At 42.3% G+C, this 21379-nt stretch overlaps 1 protein-coding gene across 10 annotated transcripts in view; it reads left to right on the top strand.

The window, feature by feature from the left end:
* Window positions 1–4771, top strand: part of Cep170 (centrosomal protein 170) — an 85743-nt gene extending 80972 nt beyond the window's left edge. For all 10 annotated transcript variants that reach the window (XM_041635272.1, XM_041635271.1, XM_041635269.1 and 7 more), the window contains 3 exons: window positions 802–895; window positions 1519–1570; window positions 2461–4771. In XM_041635272.1, coding sequence (XP_041491206.1) covers window positions 802–895; window positions 1519–1570; window positions 2461–2750 — 436 coding nt within the window. In that variant the 3' untranslated portion in view covers window positions 2751–4771. The remainder of the gene's footprint in view (window positions 1–801; window positions 896–1518; window positions 1571–2460) is intronic.
* Window positions 4772–21379: the final 16608 nt, after the last annotated feature.

Raw genomic sequence — 21379 nt, 5'->3', positions numbered from 1 at the left:
CCCACAAAGCCAGCTTGGCTGGAGGGATGGCTCATTGGTTAAAATAAATCTTTAAATAAAAAGACGGTTAATGTACAGGATTTAAAGTATATTTGTAGACCAGATTTATTGGAGAACTTAATAAACAGAAAGGTGTTTAAATATTTCTAAAAGTGCTGATTTGTGTTTGAGATTTTAATGTATTGGTTGACAAAAAAATTGTAGTACTTTAAAAATTAAGAAGTTTGAGTTTCTCATACAAAACAGTTATTTTATTCTTTTTGTTAGAAATGTATAAAACTTCACACTGACTTAACTCCTAAGTTTTGTGCGAATACGCTAGCATGAATTAAGAGTTTGAATAGCAGCATAGTAAGTACTTTTCCATTTTTTAAGATGTTCATTCTTTGATCCATCAACAAGGTTGATGGTTCTTCTGTAAAGAGATTTTAACCAACAATTACATACCTGTAAGCATATTTTGTTAATTTTGTTTTACTTTTTTTTTACATTTCTATCACAGTAAAGTTAAATATTTCTTAAGTGGTGGGTATATCATTAGTTACAAATAATACTAACACTTTCATTCAATTTTCAGTTAAAAATAAGACAAATATTAGTTTTAGGCATATATTAGTATGCAGTTAGTTATGTTTTTAATAGTTTTTCACAGGCATGAATTGATAGTTTTAACTAATTATTAATTCTGAATTCAATTAATTGTTTTATTTTTTCTTTATGTAGTTTTGAAATGATATCTTGTTGTTTGTATTATCACCAAGACCATGAAAGGTTAAAATGCTTGTGTGTTTTGACCTGTAGGATATTATTTAAAGACAAGGATCGGAACTGGGATGACATCGAGAGCAAGTTAAGAGCTGAAGGTGAAGTCCCTATTGTGAAGACGTCAAGCATGGTATGATGGGTTTTCAAAATTAAGATATTTCAGTAGCATGGCTTCCTTTGTAGGGAAAGAAATGGTTTTGAATATTTTTTCACATACTCAAAGACTATGAATGCATAGATTGAGTAAATTTCAGCCAAATAGTGTTTAAAACATCAGCTGTTTGAAGGTTGTAGAGAGCATGGAGGACCTTCTGTAGTTCTCACTGGTACATCCTGTTTACATGATAATTATACATTAGAAAGAAGTAGCTTTAAATTTTAAGTTGACATATTGTTTCCATTTATTTAATACAGTATTTGTCTGTTTTAAAGCATGGATTTATCAGGTTGTTCTATGTTGATGTTTCACTTTATATATTTTTCCAAAGAAAACTCACAGGCACATTAAGATATTACAAAGTCGACCAGACAAGATGTTTCGAAACCTTCCTTTGTATAGTAGTAAATTGCCTTGAACGTCTTATTGAAAAAAAGTACTCAATTTCATTATTAAAGAATCTAATTTGGATCTTGTTTGCTGGGTGTCTTTGATATGGCTACTAACGCAGTACTGTAGAAATAATGAGGAGCATGACTTGTGGTCCGAGAATGTCTTTCTTAGTAAGCTAATTTGGAGTATTGTTTTCCCTGCAGGAGATTTCTTCTATTTTACAAGAGCTGAAAAGAGTTGAAAAACAATTGCAAGGTAAATTTACTACTAAATTAAGTAACTATGCTTCTGGATTTAGTAGTATAGGGTGGATGTCTAATCCAAGGATATGGGAGGCAGAGGCAGGAGAATTGATTTTGAGACCAGCTTAGTGTATTCTACTTCTGAAAATGTACTTTTTATATATTTTTTTAATTATTGAGACAGTATTTGACTACTACCAACCAGTACGTATAAATGTATAGAGCTGAATATATCCAAATTATTCATAAAAGGAAAGTTTTACAGCTCTATATAAAGGACCGGAGATGTTCCTCAGGCCTAGAGTGCCTGTCTTGCACATGTGAGGCGCTACCTTCTATCCTAGCCACATAAAGTGAATATATGGATAGTTTCCAATATAAAAACTAAAATATTATAAAATTAGATTTTAAAAAAAAATTTCTCTTTCGCTTTTAATGCAAATTGATCTCTAGCTCTCTCTATGTAGCTGGGGATGACCTGGAACTCTTGGTTCACCTCCCTTCTGGTGCCACCACACTTGGCATAAAGTGAGATCATGAACATATTTTGGTATTTATATTTGACAAAATTTGGGTGTTAAAAACATAATCAGTATTTTCAGTACCCTTCAATGATGGTACAAGTAAGTTTTCAAAGGCTTTTGGCTTTTACCCTTCCAAGTGCTAGTCTGTTTCCTGAAGTATCTATAGGGACCCTAGGGGCCTAGGAAGCACATTCAGGTCTGTATAATCAATATAGGTTAACCACAGGATTATTAAATCAGGTTAAGTACAGTAGTAAAGGACTAACTAAATTCTGTCTTAATGATAAAGCAATGCTCATATCCTCATCTTACTAAAAGCAGAATTACATCTCTCTTTTCCTTTTTTTTTTTTTTTTTTTTTTTTTTTTATTGCCTTCAGTGATCAATGCCATGATTGACCCAGATGGAACTTTGGAGGCTCTTAACAACATGGGATTTCCCAATGCTATCCTGCCATCTCCACCAAAACAGAAATCGAGTCCGGTTAATAACCACAGCAGCCCTGGTCAGACACCAGCACTTTGCGGCCCAGACACTAGGGCTCTGCACCCTGCAGCAGCTGCAGCCTCAACTGAGTTTGAGAACGCTGAATCTGAGGCTGATTTCAGTATCCATTTCAATAGGTTCAACCCTGATGGGGAGGAGGAAGACGTTACAGTACAAGAGTGATGTTCTCTTGCCTGGTAGAGATGCTACCTGTGGAGTGACTAGGGGTATTGGAAGCAGCATGGTGTTGACATACAAAACAAGAGAGCTTGGTCAGCAACAATCTTATCTTTGTCTTCTTGATTTATTTATTTATTTTTACCTCTAATGTGTCATGCCAGTCTTTTCAGACCACTCACACAACCACTTGAAGCACACTTAGCAAAAGGCAGCTTGTGTCAGCTTTGCCTTTTGTGGTTTCGTGATTTTCTGATTGAACCATATCGTTGCATCCTTTCCCTTCAGAGATCTTTGTGTTTGTTTGTTTGTTTTCAGCCATTCTGTGACCTACAAACAAACTGAAATATCCAAGGTTTCTGAGCCCCCGTGTCTTCTTGTGCCAAGCTACTCCCTGAGATGAACTTCTCGTCAGCTGTACAGATTGTTAAACCATTCAATTTGCTTCTTAATAGTAGGGTTTCTATTATTACTCACTGTCACTGGACACAGTGACACCATGCTCTGTAGAGTAAAGCAGACCCTCCACAGCAGTCATCCTGGGTCCTAAGAGTTTCCAGCATAGTGTGATTTATATAACTGTTGCTAAGTAACTTGTCTTGGGGTTTACGGAAATTAATTATTATGTTTGCACTAAGGTTTACTGGGAGTGATAGATGGACATACCTATATATCATTAAGGACTGACTTGTCTTTCTGTACATAGGAAGTTGACAATACTATATTTGTTTTAACCCCACAGTGTTTTACTCCACTTTTCAAAAAGATCCATTTGGCACTTTTTTCTTTTTTTTTCCTTTGCTCTCTCCCTTCCTTTTTTACTTCCTTTCTTTCTTTCTACTTTAAGGAAATAAGATTTTTGTCTCTCATTTTAGATGAAATGACAGCTAGAAAGGTTAAACTTCACAGATAGTTTAGGTGGAGTATATTTTTTAAATTAAGAACATGTATATTTATCCTGTGTTAGCAAGTTTTTATGTTGCAGTTGGGGAGGGGGATCCCTCTGAAATGATTATGAGGTTAATTTTTCTTCATTAGGAGACATTGAGAACCAGTAATTGTGAGAGTAGTTGATAGTTCCACTCCCAGTCACTGAATTGCTTCTGTGGTTTCCCTGTAGGTCCATAGTTAACCCTGTGTCTGTCTTACACATTTGTAAGGACCCTGCAAGACAGTGATGACGACTAAGGCTTTGGGCTAATAGCTACTATAAAAAAAGCCTGTGAAAAATACCTTCTTTAAACTTTGTTTTTGTTACTGTTTTGTTTTCTTTCTGGTAAACTCACATTTCGATAAGTTTTTAAATAAAGGAATTATTTTTGTGTTCCCAGAATGCTATAATTTGGGTGAATCTTAATTCTTTTAAATATTAATAGGCCTGGATTTGCTTTAATGGCCCCATTAGTCTATAAAGAATAAACTGCAACTTTTATGATATGATCTTTGATATATTAGCAATAACCTATGCTATGTTTGTTTTAAGGGGAGATTAACTGTATACTTCAAGATTTTTCAGGATCTAAGAAATCCTGTGCTGTTGGATCAGTTAATAAAAATGCAAAATCTTTTTGTAAAGATGTAAAAGCAAAAGTCTTCTGGTATAATGGATCTCGTATTTTTCTTTTAAAAAAAAGGAATTGTCCTCCTTATAAAGCTAAATTCACAATTCTCATGAAGTAAGGCTTCAAAGGGATTTCAGAGGTTGTAAGGGGAGTGAGGTGCTTTGAAGAAAAACAAAACAGAAACAGGGTTGGTCCATTTGAAGAAAAAGTTACGCAGAATAATCACCATTGTTCCCTCCTTTAGTTAATGTCCACATGGAAGTACACGATAAGGAGTCTAAGAAAGTATTAAAATATATACTTACATTATTGTTTGTTTACACAGTTTTGTTCAATTATAAACATTTGGCCTTTTACTATGTTTTTATTTTGTATGAATACATTCTCCTTATTTATTTTTGTTACATTTATTACGTTATTTTGTTATGCATTTACAACTCCATTTTTAAATAAAGTGTTTCTGGAACTTTATGCATTATAGAATTCATATCTTCTACCATCTGACAGATGTACGTTCATCAGTTTACCAAACAGCTGTTTACAGGGCATTTTCTAGTGCTCTAGTGAAGGAGACTTCCAGTGTCAATGAATATATATGATCATCCAAAGAAAATATTCTTAGAGAATTACAATAAATGTATACAGTAGTTTAATACTCCAGTGTAACACACACATGCCTGTTAATTGCAGTGAACCTTGGGTCATCCAAAAGCTTTGTGATAGCAGTGTATTGGGGGAACAAAGGAGAGGTTTCAATACCTTCAACATCATTGAAAACTATCAAACTTTTTTTCTTCATTCTCAGTAGAGCTTGAGTCTTGAATGTCACCCTTTTACTAATCAACATCACCAATTTCACAGCTTGACTGTGGGGCTTTCCATATTCTAATCCTGTTTATGAATAGAATTTCCACTGACTCCTCCTAGAAGACTCTGGGCTATCTTGGGCATTTCATCCCTCTGTATGCTTGTTCTTTGCCTTCACTGCTCGCCCGTAGCCCTCCCATCCTCAATTCCCACCTATATCTTTATAAAGTTTTCCTCCTTTGATACCATAGCAAGGTGTTTTACTTTCATGGATGTGTACTTCTCTTTAAATGACTCATTGTCTCCTGGGTGGATCCCATTCTTCTGTGCCATTTGGCTTCCTGTGTGTCCTTGGACTTGCTTTTCCTAGGTAGGCATATCCTTTCCAGATGCCTCCTTCATGTCTGTGAGCTTGCTTGCTATATCTCTGATAGGAGTAACTCTTGGATTTAATGTTTTGAGACCTGGCCCTATCTGTGTGGATGTGGTCCTCCAACTCTGATTTACGAAATGAGAGGGCATCATTCTTACCCAAGGCTTTTGTAGGGACTAGGAAGTACACTCCTTCAAAAACACTGCGGATTCTTCTCATTGAAGTCTCTTAACCCATCAGATTTAGTTCTGCCTAGACAGATCTGATCCATTCTCTAGTTACTATCTTAACATACTAAGTATTCTTATCACTGAGGCTCCTGACAGTGAACAGAGACAGATGTCCTTGACTCTACGGTGAGAGGGAGACACTGCTAGCTCAGAGTTGAGTGAGTAAACATTAGTTGAGAGACAGGCTCCTAGTACCATGGATTATTCATGGGCTGTCCCTTTGCTCATCTTGAAGGGAGTACAGACTGCTTTGTATGTGCAGATTCCTTTCAGTTCATTTTTATTCTGATCTGGTTGTAAGAATGTTCCATGTTCTGCCTTGCAGCCCTTCTCTTCCCTTTTAGCCTCCATGTGTGCTCTTAGTTTACCTGACATCCACTGTGCTACACAGTCCAATTAGTAGGTCTTAGACAGCTGGAGAGGCTCCCCGGTCCACCTCTGAGATACTCTCCTGTGCAGTTGAGCTGGACCTGGAGCTGCATGTAAATTGCAAATCTCCAAGAAACTATCCACAGCCTGTCTAGTTTTGAGGAACTCGTTTGGTATGTGAATGTGGGAGTGTCCAGTAACAGAAATCCAGCAGTAATGTCTGAGTCCTGTGGCTCTAGATTCAAAGATTTGTAAGCTCCAAGCTGACCTAAGTTAATTCTCTTACCCACTCCCCCACTTCCCTCCAAATGCAATTTTCTGAAACAAAGCCAGTCTCACCACCACCACCACCCCGCTGTATCTCACCAACTTCACCACCTGGAGCCATTGCTTGTTGGAATGTTTGCTACTCTGCCTTGCCCTTATGCTAAACTCGGTATATAGTACACATTTGTTCATTGACATCTTTTCCTTATTTTCAACATAGCTACTCAAGCTATTGCAAAGTCTGACTTTTAACTGGATGGAATCCTTTTAGTTTTGAGGTGTGCAGTATTGGATCTTGACAGAATAGGCAGACATCTACTACATAGTTCAACTCCTTCATATTTGAGGTAGTTGAGGTATAGATGGAGAAGAGGACGGGCCTTGTTGCAGTATACCAAGTGGATTAGCTGCACTGTCTCAGTTCCCAGAGCTCTGAATGAGATCATCTCTTTTAGAGATTAAGGAACCTGCAGTCTGACAACAGGGAGTTTACTCAGTAGTCTGTTTGGGATTTGAATCAAGATCTCCCTAGGTGTTCAGATTGTTCATAGTTTATAAGCTGAAAACAGCTGGTAGAGCTTGGGCAACCCACCCTTGCGTGAGTGACTACAGCCTCAGAAACGGTCATCAGATCCCACTTTAAAACAGAAGCAGAAAATCTTGCTATGTCTTACAATAAACTCTGATGGAAGAAAGAACCCAGTACAGAGCTGGATGTTGAGTGCTTCAAGGAAAACTGTTACCTCAGAGGGGCTGTCTGATGTTTTAAAGGTGGAAACCCAGGGCTATAATAGGAACTGGTGGCCCTGCATCAAGACTGTCACCAGAAATGTGCTTCCAACACTTTCCACCTATCTCTAAGTAAGCCAAGTTAAAATAAGAGGAACTGTGCCTTGGGTCTAGGTGGAATACAGCTAGAACTACTGGGAGAGGAGAAGGAGTGATACTAGCATGGAGTTTGCCCCCTGTAGATACAATAACAGGGTTTCCAGTGTCAACTTACAATATTCAGAGTAGTGGCAATAGACTTCCATAGAAAGGAAGTTGAGACGGTTTCTGTGTGGAACATCCCTGGCTGTCCTGGAAACTCATGTAGACCAGGCTGGCCTCGAAGTTACAAAGATCCACCTGTATCTCTCTCCCAAGTGCTGGCATTAAAGGTGTGCGCCACCATTGCCCGACTAAAAGAAAGTTTTTTAAACTGAGAAAAATATGCCCCCACTCCTCTGTGCTATTTCTTTCTTGGTAACCAAAAGAAGGCTCATGGCCATCACTCCAGTTTCCCAGACTTTAGTCCAGCACAGGGTGGATCTGTGCTGTATCTGCTTTCCATTGCCAGTATCTCGAGTCTCCAAAGAAGAAAAACCAATTGACATTGAAATTTTAAATTACTCTATACAACTTCATAATGTGTAATTACACTTTTATATTTAAGACAGAAAAGTGGTTTCAGAAAAAGGTATATAAATTCCTTTTAAAACTACCTATCCTACATTCCAGTCATTTACTTTCCAAAAGAAATGAAATCTCATGACCATAAAACATACACAATCTTTTTATTTGTAATATCCAAAACCTAGAAACGTGACCAATGTTCACCAACAAGTAAATAAGCAATTATACTTATCCATGAAATGAAGTTCTATAAAACAATGAGAAGGAGCAAGCCAGCTACAGACGTAAGTGGTAACACCAGTTTAAGAAAATACAGAAAGAAGCTGACTGCAGAATACATACATTAGGGACTCAGTTCATATAATTCTAGTAAAGGCAAAACCAGTAGCCACTAAGCACAGCTAGGAGAATGGAAGGATGGAAACGAAGGAAGTGACTGAAAGGGTGGGTAAAATACATTTGGAGATTCACCAGAATGTACATGCAAGAGGGTACTTAACATGTAAATTATTTCTCAAAATAAGATATTAAAAAGACATAGATGTTTCCTTTTAACTTTGATGTGTATGCTTCCTCAAACTCCTTGGATGTGGGTGTCTTCATTTTCTTCCCAAGCTGATTAGTAGCTCTCTAACAAGTCTTTTCAGTGGGAGAGAATCATCCTTTCTTCAAATCTGCCGTCTCCCTCCCTAACCCCAATTCTCAGAGAAGTCAAATTTTCAAAAGACAAAACCAAGCAATGGTCAGTGCAAAAGTTCCATTGAAATGAAGTGCTTGGCCTTTGGCTCCTAAAGGTATAATAAAGTGTCGAGTGATCTATGCCTGGTCTTGTTTCTGTGGTCTAGGTGGAAAGATGTAGTTTCCAGTGAGCTTCCTCCTTCAGCCCATACACAAGCAGTGGAGATGAAAAAGGAGCAAGAATCTGGGATCTCTGCTGAGCCTTCACTGAGCTTATGTACTGAGTTCATCAGGAAGAGACTGTAGGATGCTCTGTTGTAGAGACTCTTGACCAAACCACACAGTCTTTCCTTAAGCTAGGTGTCAATTTACTAAAGAACCACTAATTTTTTAGGAATTAAATGGTTTGATAGAATACTTCAAGCAATATTTAGAGACGACCCTAAAGAGGTTCCCAGGTGTCCAAGGAGATGTCTCCAGCTAGTTCCTTGGGCAGCTGAGGAGAGGGAGCCTGAAATGGCCCTATCCTATAGTCATACTGATGAATATCATGCATTTCACCATAGAACCTTCATCTGGCGATGGATGGAGAGAGATAGAGACAGAGACTCTCTTGGGAGCAATGGACTGAGCTCCCAAGGTCCAAATGAGAAGCAGAAGGAGGGAGAACATGAGCAAGGAAGTCAGGACCGCGAGGGGTGCACCCACCCACTGAGACAGTGGGGCTGATCTAATGGGAGCTCACCAAGGCCAGCTGAACTGGGACTGGGACTGATGGAGCATGTGTTCAAACCGGACTCTCTGAACGTGGCGGACAATGAAGGCTGACTGAGAAGCCAAGGTGAAACAGTTACACATCTTTGCATATTAAACAACTACAGTATAAATAAATGCAATACATTTTTACATAGTTAATAAAGACAGCAGAAACAAATGTAACACACCTTCACACAGTTAAAATAATATTCTGTAGCATAAACAAATGTAACACACCTTTACATAATTAAATATTACACAATAGGGAGGTGCTTATTAGTCCTACCACAACTTGATATGCTATGCTTTGTTGATATCCGGGGGAGATCTGTCCCTTTCTGAACAGAAATGGAAGAGTGGATTGGGGCAGGGACAGGGAGAGGGGAGGGGAGGGAATGGGAGGAGAGGAGGGATGGGTCTTATTCTTTAAAAAAATATCCCTTGGGGTCCCCCTGCCCCGCAGCAAACTCCGGCGGGTGCGCAAGCGACTACAGTCGGCGGCGGTGGCGGCGGGTCAGACATATAAACACAGGAAATAGCCATAAATGTTTATTAAAAAGGGGAAGGGAGAGAGAGAGAGAGAAGGAGAGAGGGAGAGAGAGAGAGAGGAGAAGAGAGAGAGAAAAGAAAGGAGAGAGAGGAGAGAGAGGCAAATGCCCCTTGTGAGAGGAAAAGCAGGAAGAGAGCGGGCAAGGCGGAGGTCAGGAGTTAAAAGGAGTGGGCGTGGCTAGGGCAGGGACCAAAAGAACAACATTCCCACATCTTGCTTTTAATAAAAAGCAAATTAGACACTCCAGTTTGAAGGAATTGGGGCGGTGAATTCTCAAGACTGCTTCCGGCTGATTGTGGGCGTCGTCTTTGGGGGGGGGGGGGGCGCGAGAGAAGGCTGGGTGCTGGGAACATCCTGGCATAGCTGGTCTCTTTGCTTTTGACCGATGTCTGTGGCATGGAAATGTCTGGTATCTCTTACCCTGTTTAAGGTATTGGCAAAACAAAGAACAAAGTTAAATTAAGGGAAAAAAAAAATTTTTAGGACCAGGGGATTGAGGGGGTATCTGACCTGTTTAAGATGGATTCTTTAATTCGGCTCCCTGGAACTCACGAGAACTCCTTGGATTTGTGAAAACAGAAGTTTTAGACACATAATGACTGTAGCATAAGAGATAAATTTGGTTTGAAATTTGTTTGGTGAGGTCACCTTGCAAAACCTCTTAGCTGTCAAACTGTCAGAGATCTTTGAGAAGGATAAGATTTTACTTGAGTTACTGATTAAAAAATGACAGAGAACTTACTTGGTTGGCACCCAGAGCTACTCTTTTTGGGTCCTCCATGGTCACTGAAGGTTGCACTTGACCTTTGCTGTTTAGCGCAGGGCCTGCCAGACTGCAGAAGATCCTGTGGGCTAAGAAATCTGTAGGAAGACAGGCCTACCTTGACCTGAGCAGCTAGGCTGTCGATTCCAGTGATTCCATCCACGTCTAGAGGTCTTTACTTTAGATGAAAGGCAGGTTTTCCCAATGGTCAGCGCTCTGCAGTCAAAGCGAAATGCAGAAGGACGTTGTTCTGCATGTGTCTGTCTTCTGTCTTCTTTGGAGGGAGCAGCTGCTAGGAGCCAACCTGTCTCTTTTTTATTGTTGTGAAAAGTTTTTAATAATTAAATACTTAAATATCACATTCCCCAGATCTCTGAGCAGTTGAGCGCTGTTTATCAGGTATAACTATAGTATAGAATTTGTTTGGAAAGTTGGGTCTGAGCTTGACCACACTGGCTCTCAACAGGTAAGATTTACATTTGTAAAAAGGCAAATAGAGGGGAAAAAAGCTTGTAATATAAGGTTATATTACTGACAATGGTAGAGAACAGCTTAAGAGACTTAAAGGTACATACCAACTTAAAATATATGTATTATTATGTATAGAAAGAGTGAACAGGAATTGGGCAAGTGGACGACTCTGATGGGCCCTATCAGAGACATGCCATTGCTCAAAACACTTGTAACAGAGTTAACAGGAGGATTTTAGTGAAAACCGGGTGAGAAGGCAGGGTAAAACCGGGAGAGTGTGGTCACGTGGTCTGGCCCTCAGGCAAGAGGGCAGAAAAAGTCACCTGACCCATCTGGCCTTCAGCCAAGATGGCGACCACCACGTGTAGTCTGCTCTGTTAGAGCCCGCCATGCCACAATAAAAGCCGCACAGGGAAGGGGCAAAAGGCTGGAACCGAAAAACGGCTGTGTAAGTGTAAGGCATTAAAGCATGAGACCGGAGTGATAGGTCTGAATAGCTTGACTCCCATGGTGAAGGCCGTGCAAATACCCGCAAAAACCGTGGCACCTCAAGCCTACAACGAGAACGGCTCCCCGTTAAGGCGAGATGCAGATGGCACGAACCTCCGGGCCCTATGGAAAGGCGTCCGATTCCATAGGGGGGGAGGCTATAACCTAGCTGAATCGACTCGCAGCCAAGAGGGATCCAGCCTAGGTCAGGCCGCACCGAGCGGCGTGCTGCACCGTAGCAGCAGTTACGACGAAAGGAAGGAAGAAAAGGAATGAAAAAAGAAAAAGAGGGAGAACTGGAGACCCCGGGCCTCCAGGCGCGGGTGAACTGAGGGGCTGGCTAAGGCCAGCCGTCTCAGGCACAGGCTTAGCACAGGAGACAAGCCGAATTGAATGCCAGCGAAGGGAACAACCGAGGCCCTGAAAGCCCGTGGTTGGAGGTCCCCCCATCCCTAGAAACCGTGAAGGGTTGCCGGGAGCTCAACGGTCAAACCCTTAGGTTAAAAGAGATGGTTAAGCTGGCCGAGATGGGGACACTCACAATTAGTTGATCCAGGCAGATGGAACAAGTGGTCGTACTCAGGTCCTGATTCTGCCCCGGGACTGCGCCGAAAGCCGGAACTTCGGCCCCAGGTGAAAATCCGGGGCGGACGAATCATCCGAGTCACGGCACCAATCTTATTTTTTAAAAAATATCCCTTGGGGTCCCCCTGCCCCGCAGCAAACTCCGGCGGGTGCGCAAGCGACTACAGTCGGCGGCGGGTGGCGGCGGGTCAGACATATAAACACAGGAAATAGCCATAAATGTTTATTAAAAAGGGGAAGGGAGAGAGAGAGAGAGAAGGAGAGAGGGAGAGAGAGAGAGAGGAGAAGAGAGAGAGAAAAGAAAGGAGAGAGAGGAGAGAGAGGCAAATGCCCCTTGTGAGAGGAAAAGCAGGAAGAGAGCGGGCAAGGCGGAGGTCAGGAGTTAAAAGGAGTGGGCGTGGCTAGGGCAGGGACCAAAAGAACAACATTCCCACATCTTGCTTTTAATAAAAAGCAAATTAGACACTCCAGTTTGAAGGAATTGGGGCGGTGAATTCTCAAGACTGCTTCCGGCTGATTGTGGGCGTCGTCTTTGGGGGGGGGGGGGGCGCGAGAGAAGGCTGGGTGCTGGGAACATCCTGGCATAGCTGGTCTCTTTGCTTTTGACCGATGTCTGTGGCATGGAAATGTCTGGTATCTCTTACCCTGTTTAAGGTATTGGCAAAACAAAGAACAAAGTTAAATTAAGGGAAAAAAAAAATTTTTAGGACCAGGGGATTGAGGGGGTATCTGACCTGTTTAAGATGGATTCTTTAATTCGGCTCCCTGGAACTCACGAGAACTCCTTGGATTTGTGAAAACAGAAGTTTTAGACACATAATGACTGTAGCATAAGAGATAAATTTGGTTTGAAATTTGTTTGGTGAGGTCACCTTGCAAAACCTCTTAGCTGTCAAACTGTCAGAGATCTTTGAGAAGGATAAGATTTTACTTGAGTTACTGATTAAAAAATGACAGAGAACTTACTTGGTTGGCACCCAGAGCTACTCTTTTTGGGTCCTCCATGGTCACTGAAGGTTGCACTTGACCTTTGCTGTTTAGCGCAGGGCCTGCCAGACTGCAGAAGATCCTGTGGGCTAAGAAATCTGTAGGAAGACAGGCCTACCTTGACCTGAGCAGCTAGGCTGTCGATTCCAGTGATTCCATCCACGTCTAGAGGTCTTTACTTTAGATGAAAGGCAGGTTTTCCCAATGGTCAGCGCTCTGCAGTCAAAGCGAAATGCAGAAGGACGTTGTTCTGCATGTGTCTGTCTTCTGTCTTCTTTGGAGGGAGCAGCTGCTAGGAGCCAACCTGTCTCTTTTTTATTGTTGTGAAAAGTTTTTAATAATTAAATACTTAAATATCACATTCCCCAGATCTCTGAGCAGTTGAGCGCTGTTTATCAGGTATAACTATAGTATAGAATTTGTTTGGAAAGTTGGGTCTGAGCTTGACCACACTGGCTCTCAACAGGTAAGATTTACATTTGTAAAAAGGCAAATAGAGGGGAAAAAAGCTTGTAATATAAGGTTATATTACTGACAATGGTAGAGAACAGCTTAAGAGACTTAAAGGTACATACCAACTTAAAATATATGTATTATTATGTATAGAAAGAGTGAACAGGAATTGGGCAAGTGGACGACTCTGATGGGCCCTATCAGAGACATGCCATTGCTCAAAACACTTGTAACAGAGTTAACAGGAGGATTTTAGTGAAAACCGGGTGAGAAGGCAGGGTAAAACCGGGAGAGTGTGGTCACGTGGTCTGGCCCTCAGGCAAGAGGGCAGAAAAAGTCACCTGACCCATCTGGCCTTCAGCCAAGATGGCGACCACCACGTGTAGTCTGCTCTGTTAGAGCCCGCCATGCCACAATAAAAGCCGCACAGGGAAGGGGCAAAAGGCTGGAACCGAAAAACGGCTGTGTAAGTGTAAGGCATTAAAGCATGAGACCGGAGTGATAGGTCTGAATAGCTTGACTCCCATGGTGAAGGCCGTGCAAATACCCGCAAAAACCGTGGCACCTCAAGCCTACAACGAGAACGGCTCCCCGTTAAGGCGAGATGCAGATGGCACGAACCTCCGGGCCCTATGGAAAGGCGTCCGATTCCATAGGGGGGGAGGCTATAACCTAGCTGAATCGACTCGCAGCCAAGAGGGATCCAGCCTAGGTCAGGCCGCACCGAGCGGCGTGCTGCACCGTAGCAGCAGTTACGACGAAAGGAAGGAAGAAAAGGAATGAAAAAAGAAAAAGAGGGAGAACTGGAGACCCCGGGCCTCCAGGCGCGGGTGAACTGAGGGGCTGGCTAAGGCCAGCCGTCTCAGGCACAGGCTTAGCACAGGAGACAAGCCGAATTGAATGCCAGCGAAGGGAACAACCGAGGCCCTGAAAGCCCGTGGTTGGAGGTCCCCCCATCCCTAGAAACCGTGAAGGGTTGCCGGGAGCTCAACGGTCAAACCCTTAGGTTAAAAGAGATGGTTAAGCTGGCCGAGATGGGGACACTCACAATTAGTTGATCCAGGCAGATGGAACAAGTGGTCGTACTCAGGTCCTGATTCTGCCCCGGGACTGCGCCGAAAGCCGGAACTTCGGCCCCAGGTGAAAATCCGGGGCGGACGAATCATCCGAGTCACGGCACGGCACCAATCTTATTTTTTAAAAAATATCCCTTGGGGTCCCCCTGCCCCGCAGCAAACTCCGGCGGGTGCGCAAGCGACTACAGTCGGCGGCGGTGGCGGCGGGTCAGACATATAAACACAGGAAATAGCCATAAATGTTTATTAAAAAGGGGAAGGGAGAGAGAGAGAGAGAGAGAGAGAGAGAGAGAAGGAGAGAGGGAGAGAGAGAGAGAGGAGAAGAGAGAGAGAAAAGAAAGGAGAGAGAGGAGAGAGAGGCAAATGCCCCTTGTGAGAGGAAAAGCAGGAAGAGAGCAGGCAAGGTGGAGGTCAGGAGTTAAAAGGAGTGGGCGTGGCTAGGGCAGGGACCAAAAGAACAACAATGGGAAACTGGGATCAGGATGTAAAATAAAATTAATAATAATAAAGAATTCCTATAATGTTTTCTTAGCTTTCTTGATTGGCATTGTGACAACCACCAACTACGAGAATGCTATGGAAATTATGACCTGAAAAGATGATATTAGAGCAGGAGACAGAGAGCTTGGGATTCTGTACCCTTCTCCCAGGGGATATCTCATTGTGAGATGACAGAATGTTCATCTGGGTGAGATGAGACTGTTAGGAATATTTCTTAATACAAGCTCCCTGCCGACGCAAAATTCCCAATCAAGCCAAATAAAAACAAGCAGAATTAAGAAATATCCAGATTTAATGGGAGATCTGAACTCTTGGGTGACCCCGAGGGGGAATGGGGAAGCCGCAGGAATGCGACCCCAGGGAGGAAGAAAGGGAGACCACGTGTTCCTCTTTCGGTAGATCACTTAAGTACCCTGGGGAGTGGTCCTGACCCCATCCCGAGGGAGGCATCAGGATCTGGCCTGCTGGGATTTGGAGTCCAGACCAGGCCTGGGGGTTGGGATAGATGTAAGGGACTGAGGCCTAAACTCCCAACTTGACAGAGACCATCAGGAGATAAGACTACTCTGCACGTCTGTGTATGCCTCGCTACTAATCCATGTCTGAAGTATCACAGAGAATCAGTAAATGACTGGCTTTGTTTAACTGCTTGTCAAACAGCTTAAAACACTGACTTGCTTGGGAGCTGAAGTTAGCTTGGAGTGGGCTGATTTCAGTTTAGCACTGTTTGGACGGGAGCTCTAGGCGACCCATCAGCCCTCTGTAAGTCTTTTGTCTTCTTGCACTAGCAGGCCAGCTGAGTCATGCTCTACTCCCAGCAGGGGCAGAAGCCCAAGTGACCTTCTTAAAGCTCCTACACAGAACCAACCAAAACTCTAACCTTTGCCCCTAGCCAATCCGTACAGGCAGTTCCAAGGCCAGACCCAAAATTAAGAATTAGGGAAATTTACAAGTAGTGGGAAGAACTGCACATGTGTGTTCTAAACTGGATAGCCTGGGGGAGGGATGAAAACTTATGGCCAATAACTTAATCTCTTGAAATCACTGATCTCTGAAGAAGCAATTTTTATATTTGCTTGGGTACAGAATTAGCGATACAGGGAAGTCAGACAGCTGTGATGTGGCAGGGAATTACTTGCTTCACAGATTCATTAGGAGCCTGTCTATGCACTGGATGACTGCTCCTGATAACTCCTAATTCCTAACATCTGACATTCTCCAACAAGCCAAATAATATCAATGGCCAATCGTAATCTTAAGCAGGGGCTATGAGGAGAAAAATGTATTTTCTCTATTTTTTAAAAATTTCTGTGTGTACATGCATGTGCAAATACAAGTATATGTGTATGAACATGTGAATGGAAGCTAGAGGCGAACCTTGAGTGTCATTCTTCAGGACTAGCTACTTTATTGTTGAAGCAGAGTCTAACTCAGAAACCAGAGTCTCACATATTTGAGTAGGCTGGCTAGCCAGCAAGCCCCAGGGACCTTCTCATCTCTTTCTTTTCCTTGTTAGGATTATAAGCACACACCCACCAGGCCCAGTTTTCTACCTGGATCTTGGGATTTGAACTCAGATCCTCATGCTTGCACAGCAAACCCTTCCTCCTGGTGTGGGAGGTCCTTTTGTATATGTGTTGCTTTTATTGGTTAATGAATAATGAATTTGCCTTGGCCTGTGATAGAGAAGAGTAGAGCTAGGCCGTGAAAACTAAACTGAATGCTGGAAGAAAGAAGGCAGAGTCAGGGAGACACCATGGAGCCACCAGAGGGGAAAGACACACTCTGCCAGCTAGAACCTTGCTGGTAGGCCACAAACCTCATGGTAAAATATAAAAATAATAGAAATGGGTTAATTTAAGATTTAAGAGTAAGCCAAAAATATGCTTAAGCTATTGGCCAAACAGTATTACAAATAATATAGATTCTGAGTGATTATTTTGGGTTTGAGCGGCTGGGAACAAATGAGTGGGCTCCCTCCTCATAACAGTCTCCTTTGTCTCTGTCCCCATCTCTAAAATTTCCATCTCTGCCCCTGTCACACATGTATCTATTTCTTCCATTTCTTCCCATGCATATCTGCATCTCATTTCTGTCTTCTATAAAATATTCTGGTGTTTCTGGTACTCTGACAGACCTGAACTACTGTGGTTGCTATGATCACATGCTTCCCAATTGAATGAGAGTAGTTGGGAAGAAAAGTATCGACAAAGGGAAGAAACCAGGGTCCCATTCTGGAGCCCCTAGGTAACAGCAAAAGGCCTGGTAGGTAGAGAAAGTTGACTGCACTCTTCTAGGTTAGGGAAGGATTTTCTTCAATTTCCTGATTCACAGACTACTTTTAGACTTGTTCACTAACAGCTGATTCCACACATTTGGTTAGGGTGAACCTTGATGTAGTGTTCTTCCTATTTCTGGTGTTTGGGGACTTAGAACTCATGTCTGTGAGCTGAAAATTTGTATCAACTCTAGAAAGTTTTTAGTTATGGCTCTACAAATATTTTTCCCCATTGTTCTTGCTCACCTCTTGTTCTAGGAGAATGAATTGATGGATCTTACCCTCCTTAGCTTTGCCCCAAGACTATATTCATTTTTTCGTGTTTTCCTCTTGTGCTTGAAGTTTCTATTACAGTCTTTGGGCTGACTAGTCTTTCCCTCTCAAGTGCCTAGCTGCCATTAATCTCTCTAACATCTCTTTCATCTTGGATTTTACAGTTTTATCTTTGGTAATTTAATCAAGGTTTTTAAAAAGTATCTCCTTATGAGTTGGTAAGATTGCTCAGTTAGTAAAGGCATCTGCCCTAAGCCTGACCCTTGTGACCCACAGGGTGGGAGAAAATCAAATGCCATTCATTGCCCTATGACCATGCATGTATCTCCTAGAGATAAAAATGAAAAAAAAATATCTTTTACAACTACAGAATATGATCCATCTTCTTATTCTCTTGAGTACATGGGTCATAACATTTATGACTGTCTGGTGTCCATCATCTACCAGTTCTACTCCCTGCCATTTCAAGGTCTATTTCCACTGATTAGGTTTTTCTGTTTACTGTGGGTCACACTTTATTGCTTCTTGGCATGTTGAATAATTTTGACTAGATGCCAAACATTTTCATCTACAGTGATGAATAACTGTATTTCTAAAACATTCTTGAGCTTTATTCTTAAATGACTCTTTTTAGGCTAACATTCATTACGTAGGATCGCGACAGTCTTTAATGTCAAGTTACTTTGTCTCTACACTGATTAAAAGCCATCTATTGATATACACAATCCACGAATTATGAGTTTTTTTTCCCTTCCCTGAAAGCATTATATTTTAGATTCTGAATATACCCCCAAAGGCCCATGGTAGATAGGCTGTGGCACTGTTGGGAGGTGGTGGAATCAATGGCAGGAAGCCTTAGTAATGGAAGCTAGGCTGCTGGGGAAACCCAGACAAAATAATTTCTTTAAGAGACAAAAAAAAATTTCCTTTTTAAGTGGATTTTATCAGGAATTTTGTCACAGTAACAGAAAGCTGATTAACATCAGGGAAAAACAAAACAACAACAACAAAAAAAGCTATGCAAATGGATGGAACTAGAAAAACCATCTTGAGTGAGATACCCAGACCCAGAAAGACAAACATGGTATGTACTCACTCATAAGTAGACATTAGACCTAAAGCAAAGGATACCAACCTACAGCCCACAACCCCAGAGAAGCTAGGTAACAAGGAGAACCTTAAGAGAGACATACATGGATACCCCTGGGAAGGGGATTAGACAAATCTCCAGAGAAAATAGGAGTGGGGATCGGGGAGAAGGGAGAGCAGAAGGTGAGGGGAGTAGGAGAGGGAGGAGGAGAACATGAGGGAAGGGGCTGAGATGGTTGAGATGGGAGGACAGAGAGCAAGGAAAGAGATATCTTGATTGAGGGACCCATTATGGGGCTAGTGAGAAATCTGGCACTAAGAAAATTCCCAGGAATCTACAAGGATGACCCTCAACAAAGACCCAAAGCAATAGTGGAGAGGGTGTCTGATGACCACCTTAATTGTCATCATAGAATCTTTATCCAGCAACTGATGGAAGCAGTTGCAGAGATCCACAGCTAAGCACGGGGCTGACCTTCTAGAGACCAGTCCAAGAGAGAGAGGAGTGGCAATATGAGCAAATAGGTGAAGGCTATGATGGGGACACCCCCAGAAACAGCTGACAGACCTAGTGAGAACTCACTGACTCTGAATAGATAGTGGGGGAACCTGCCGTAGGACCCAAACTAGGCCCAGTGAATGTGGGTGACAGCTGTGTGGCTTGGGCAGTCTGTGGGCCTACTGGCAGTGGGATCAGAATTTATCCCTAGTGCTTGAACTGGCTTTTTGGAGCCCATTCATTTTGGAGGGTTACCTTGCTCAACCTAGATACAGGGGTCAAGGGCCTCAGTTCTGCCTCAAAATAATGTGTCAGACTTAGTTAACTCCACTTGGAGCCTTACTCTCTCTGAGGAGTGGATGGGGGGCTGGGGTGAGGGGAAGGTAGGGGGAGCAGGAGGAGGGGAGGGAGTAGGAACTGGGATAGGTATGTAAAATGAGAAAAGATTGTTTTTAAAAAATAAAATTAATAAAAATAAAAAAGAGTAGTACTATATAGGCTCTAGATTTAAATCTTATTGTATCCTTTATTCCAAACTGGCATTTCCCAAACTGTGTTTCAGGATGTCTCATAAACACATCTTCAGGAAATGCCAGTATGGACTTTGTGGATAAAAGAATCTCAGGAAATAAATACTGAAAAGCCCTGCATACAGTGGTTTTCAGGTATGGATAATGCACAGTCATGTTAAATATATGACAAACCCTGCTTTGGATTGTTTAAACCAACATTTTATTAAATTCCACATGTCTTGAGGGAAATGTTATTCGAGAAATCAATTTGGAAACCTCTGGTCCAGGTCTATAATTACGATGTGATGCTATGACTCTGGCAATAATTAGGACTATGCCATGGGCTGGACTCTTTGCATATTAAATATGTCTGTGTGGTGATTATTTTAATCTTCTGCTCTGTAAAATGTAGCCATAAAATGTAGCCACCAGCCAGGTGCAACTATTAAAATTAAGATGAAAAATTAAAGACCAGTTCTTCAGTTACACAAGCTATATTTTAAGTGTTTCATGAAAGTCTTCTAGCTTGTAGTTCTTCTTTGTGGGGGCCATACTAAATATCTCAGTAATGCAAGTCTTCATATATTTCTAAAGCGCACAATAGCAACGCTTTTCCAGAGTTCCTAATCACCACCGAAAACATTCATTTATTAATCTTCATAAAAGCTTTTTGAAGTAGAAAGGCAGAGCCTTCCTGCAGGGAAGCCCGCAGGGGTTTCCATTTAAGGGCAACTTGAGTGGTTGGCTTTGAGGGAATTGTTCCATTAGTAATCCGCCAAAGTCCCCTGTGGTCATCTGCATGTGCTACCAGCAGATGTTCTGGGCATTCAAAGCTGCAGCCTGAAGCCTTGCCGTTTCACGACAGGAAGTGGGCGAGTCACACAGACACAGGCAGACACAGTCTGTGACATGTGCCCCTGATCTTAGGTGCAACTGGAACCCGGAGCTCTTCTTTCAAGAGGGGACAAGTTTTCTCCTTTTCTCCTTCCGTTGTGTTATTTCTACACCAAACACCCATTTCAATCAGTGTAGCAGGAACCAAACTCACTCACTCAAACAACCAGTGTAGCTGGAGAGATGGCTCAGTGGGTGGTAGTTCATACTGGGCAGGTTTGAGGACCTGAATCTAAACCCCCAGCGCCACACAAAACATTAGGCCTAGCTGTGTGTGTCTGTAATCTCAGATACAGGGAGTGGAGACAAGGGGTGGGCTTGGGGTTCAGTCAGAGAGCCTATCTTTAAAGGAATACGGTGGCGGTGACAGAGGACGCCTGACATCCTCCTCGGAGCTCTGTGTGCCAGCATGGGGACATGCGCACTGCACACTCACAGACATGCACACACATACTTCCCACACACATGCTTTTAAATGTCTGTTTAAAGCACATGTTTAGATGTCAAAAGGGAGCCCAGTCTATCAGAGGAGCCCCAGTTGCAGGAGGACATGGGACAATAACCCTAAGCTTGCTACTGAGTGTCAGAATCTCTTCCCTTTCAGAGGACACCGACTTCTGTATTCCTTAGTAATCCCTCTCCAGGACAGTGCTGGAAGCAACGCGGAGGTAACGGAGGGAGGCTTCAGCCTCTGCTGGCTATTAGATTGAGGGAATAGCCCTACAGGACGTCTGCTTGCATTTGAATTTCAGACTAGTGGCCACTTTTATCCTAAGGT

Source organism: Microtus oregoni, unplaced genomic scaffold (assembly GCF_018167655.1).
Source record: "Microtus oregoni isolate MIOR12 unplaced genomic scaffold, Mior012 000047F_ref0000412, whole genome shotgun sequence".
In the NCBI taxonomy this organism is placed as follows: Eukaryota; Metazoa; Chordata; class Mammalia; order Rodentia; family Cricetidae; genus Microtus; species Microtus oregoni.
Note: the sequence above shows the minus strand (reverse complement) of the source record. Positions and strands in the feature narration are given on the sequence as shown.